General features: G+C 45.6%; 1 protein-coding gene across 1 annotated transcript; it reads right to left on the minus strand.

The window, feature by feature from the left end:
• Nucleotides 1-729: 729 nt before the first annotated feature.
• On the minus strand, nucleotides 730-1,695 carry LOC126599100 (uncharacterized). The gene has a single exon (XM_050265448.1). It carries the CDS (start codon nucleotides 1,693-1,695, stop codon nucleotides 730-732), a length of 966 nt encoding a protein of 321 aa, XP_050121405.1.
• Nucleotides 1,696-3,274: the final 1,579 nt, after the last annotated feature.

Raw genomic sequence — 3,274 nt, forward strand, 5'->3', positions numbered from 1 at the left:
CCTCTCGCACTGGAGAGCAATTAGTTTCTCTTCTCGCACTAGAGAGTATACCCATATGGGTGTCGGGGAATTAGTTTACCCTCTCGCACTGGAGAGCAATTAGTTTATCCTCTCACACTGGAGAGTAGACCCTTTTGGGTGTTAGGGCATTGGTTTACCCTCTCGCACTTGAGAAAAATTAGTTTATCCTCTCGCATTGGAGAGTAGACTTATATGGGTGTCGGGGAATTAGTTTACCCTATCGCACTGGAGAGTAATTAGTTTATCCTCTCGCACTGGAGAGTAGACCCTTTTGGGTGTCGGGGAATTGGTTTACCTTCTCGCACTGGAGAGCAATTAGTTTATCCTCTCGCACTGGAGAGTAAACTCATATGGGTGTCGGGGAATTAGTTTACTCTCTCGCACTGGAGAGCAATTAGTTTATCCTCTCACACTGGAGAGTAGACCCTTTTGGGTGTCGGGGAATTGGTTTACCCTCTCGCACTGGAGAGCAATTAGTTTATCCTCTCGCACTAGAGACTAGACCCTTTTGGGTGTCGGGGAATTAGTTTACCCTATCGCATTGTAGAGCAATTAGTTTATCCTCTCGCACTGGAGAGCAAACCTTTTTGGGTTTTTAGCAGTCGTTGTGGACAGCAGTTGAGCCATGCTTGTGAATAACTTCTTGAATCTTCATTGAGAATAAAGAAATAAATCTACTGTTTTGGAAGGCAGAAACTGCATAACAAACTAGATAATCTTCGGCTTGTGAAGCCTTGTTCGTCGAGCTGCTTGAGACTTCAAACTTATTTGGAAAAAACCCAAACAAGGTTTAGGGGTGATGGAGACTTCCCTTGCTTGCGTAGGCCGTTTCGTTGACTTGTCAAGATACTCGTCACATTGGCCCTCATTTGTCAGCTTATCAAGATACTGATTCCACTTCAGGCAGCCATTGGTATTGTGGCCTGATCCTTGATGAAATGCGCAATACTTTGTATGATCCAGCCTGGTAGGATCGCCTTTCATGGGTGGCGGCAGTTCGAACCAAGGTTCGTTCTTGAGCTTGCGGATAATTTGGCCAATTGGAACTGTGAATTTGGTGAATGTTTCAGGCGTTGAGTCTTTTCTGGTTGGGGAACGTTCCATGTGCTTTTTTTCTGACTCGTTTTTGTTAGACTGCTTGGCCTCGTCCCATAGTGCATGTTTTTCTGCTAAAGCATACGAAGCTACTAAGGTTAGTTCTTCTCCTATGATCAGTTTTCCGAATAAAGGATGTTCGGTGGGAAGTCTATTTCTGAATGCTGCCGTTGCTATGTCTTCGTTGCAACCAACAATCTTGGCCTTCTCCGCTTTAAATCTCTTGACATAGTCACAAATTGTCTCCCAATGGTCTTTTACGATGCTGAAGAGATGGTCGGATGTCCTTTTGATTGAGCGGTTAGATGAATACTCCTTAGTGAAAACAAAGGAAAGTTCGTTAAAACTCCAGATCGACTGCGGCGGTAGAATGTGAAACCAATCTTGCGCCTCACCTTGTAGAGTTGTGGTAAAATTTTTGCACATAAGCGCATCGTTGTTCCTGTAGAGAATCATGATACTGCGGTAGTGCTTGAGATGTCGATCTGGATCTTCGTCTCCCTTGTACGGAATGAAGTGAGGCATAGTGAACCCGCGAGGTGGATCTGTCCGCTCGATCTCATTCGTGAATGGTGACATGCTTATGTTGGTTATGTCTCGTCCAATCGCATCATTAGCAACCTCGTTATGTTGGAAATTGTGCAATCGTTTGGTTATGAGTCTCTCAACTTCTTCTTGAATTTGCCTATGCTGAGGCAGTGGAACTTTCGACTGCCTCCAATCGTGACCTATGGGTCTAGACCGCTCTTCCCTATGCTCGACTCGTCCATGTCACGGCTACGATGCATGTGGCATATTCCTGACAGGCGAACGGACCGTTCGCAGGCTGCTAGTTGAACTTGAGTCAGATTGAGTGACTGCTTCTCTTCATCTACCATGCTACCTACTCCGATATGAGGTGGAGAATGCTCCTTGCGAGCCTAGTTGTGAATGAACATTTTGCCTGGAAGGTTGTCCATGTTGATAATCGGAGTGTGACCTCAACCATGAACGTATGCTTATATGTGGGCTTGATTGGGAATGCACGCTCCTCCGCGTGCTAAGACGAGAGTATACGCTATCCCAAGGACCCAGGTGAGAGCGTAAACTGCCAGAACTCTTGGAACGTGGCTGGTTAAGGGGCTGTTTTCCAGGACACTGGTGGATAGGTTCGTCTGCCTTTGTCCTACTTCGGGACACCTCGTCTGAGGCACGTTGGATCTCGGTGCGTTGCAAGAGTTGATTCACCAAGGTTGTCTATTGTGCAAGGGCGCTTGTCAACTCTATGACTTGTCGAGACAAGTGTTGTTCGCCATTTGGATTGGAAGAGCTTGGAAGGAATGTGCCTCCTTGAGCAGTGGAAGTGTGGTAGACTCCAGGTGCAAGATTTGAATTGGGAAATATCAAATCCGCGGAGAAATATGGTGAAAATACCCTCGGCTTGATGGTTGCTCCAGATAGTTGAGATATTCTTGGGCCAACTTAAGCTACTTGGGAAACCATGAGAGGCAGGGCTGCGGGAGCAGGCTGGATGACAGGAGTAGACTGGGTCGCGGGAGCAGGCTGGGGTGCAGGAGCAGGACGGGCTGCGGGAGCAAGCTGGGTCACGGGAGCAGGCTGCTCAATGCATGGTGCATGCGAATGCGAGGCTTGAGCTCGGGCCCGTGCAAGCTTAGATGGCATGGCTTGGGCCATGATGGAACCTTGTAGTTATGGTGCCACTTTGCTTACGACCGCATTTTGCCTTATGGATCTCGGCGATCCCATTACTTGAGTTTTGGAATTTTCACTTATGGAATTTTCTAAATTTCTAGCCATTATATTTTTCTTATACGTTTTATCAAAGAACCTTTGCAAATAAAAAATTCTAATAATAAGAACGTATAAAAAATATTCAAATGGACTAGAAAATAAAGAAAAAACCTTTTTTATGCAAGAGTCTTCTACAAGTGTGAATTTCAACTCTCAATGAAAGCACCAATTTGTGGATGCAAATTTCTTCTTCCTTGATCTTGGACAATCTTGGACAAAATTGCACTTGCAAAACAATTAACACCTTTGGTCAATGCCAAGAGCCTCACGCGCCCACAATGAATGGGGCTTTGGCCGAAGAACCTCTGATGCCAAAGTTAGAATTTAGAGAGAAATAGTGTTTAGAGAATTTTGGGATTTTTGCAAG

This window comes from Malus sylvestris, chromosome 14 (assembly GCF_916048215.2).
Source record: "Malus sylvestris chromosome 14, drMalSylv7.2, whole genome shotgun sequence".
NCBI classification, from domain to species: domain Eukaryota; kingdom Viridiplantae; phylum Streptophyta; class Magnoliopsida; order Rosales; family Rosaceae; genus Malus; species Malus sylvestris.

Excerpts from the sequence above, each read along its gene's own strand:
- LOC126599100 (XM_050265448.1), bottom strand. The coding sequence starts at position 1,695 with ATGTCACCATTCACGAATGAGATCGAGCGGACAGATCCACCTCGCGGG.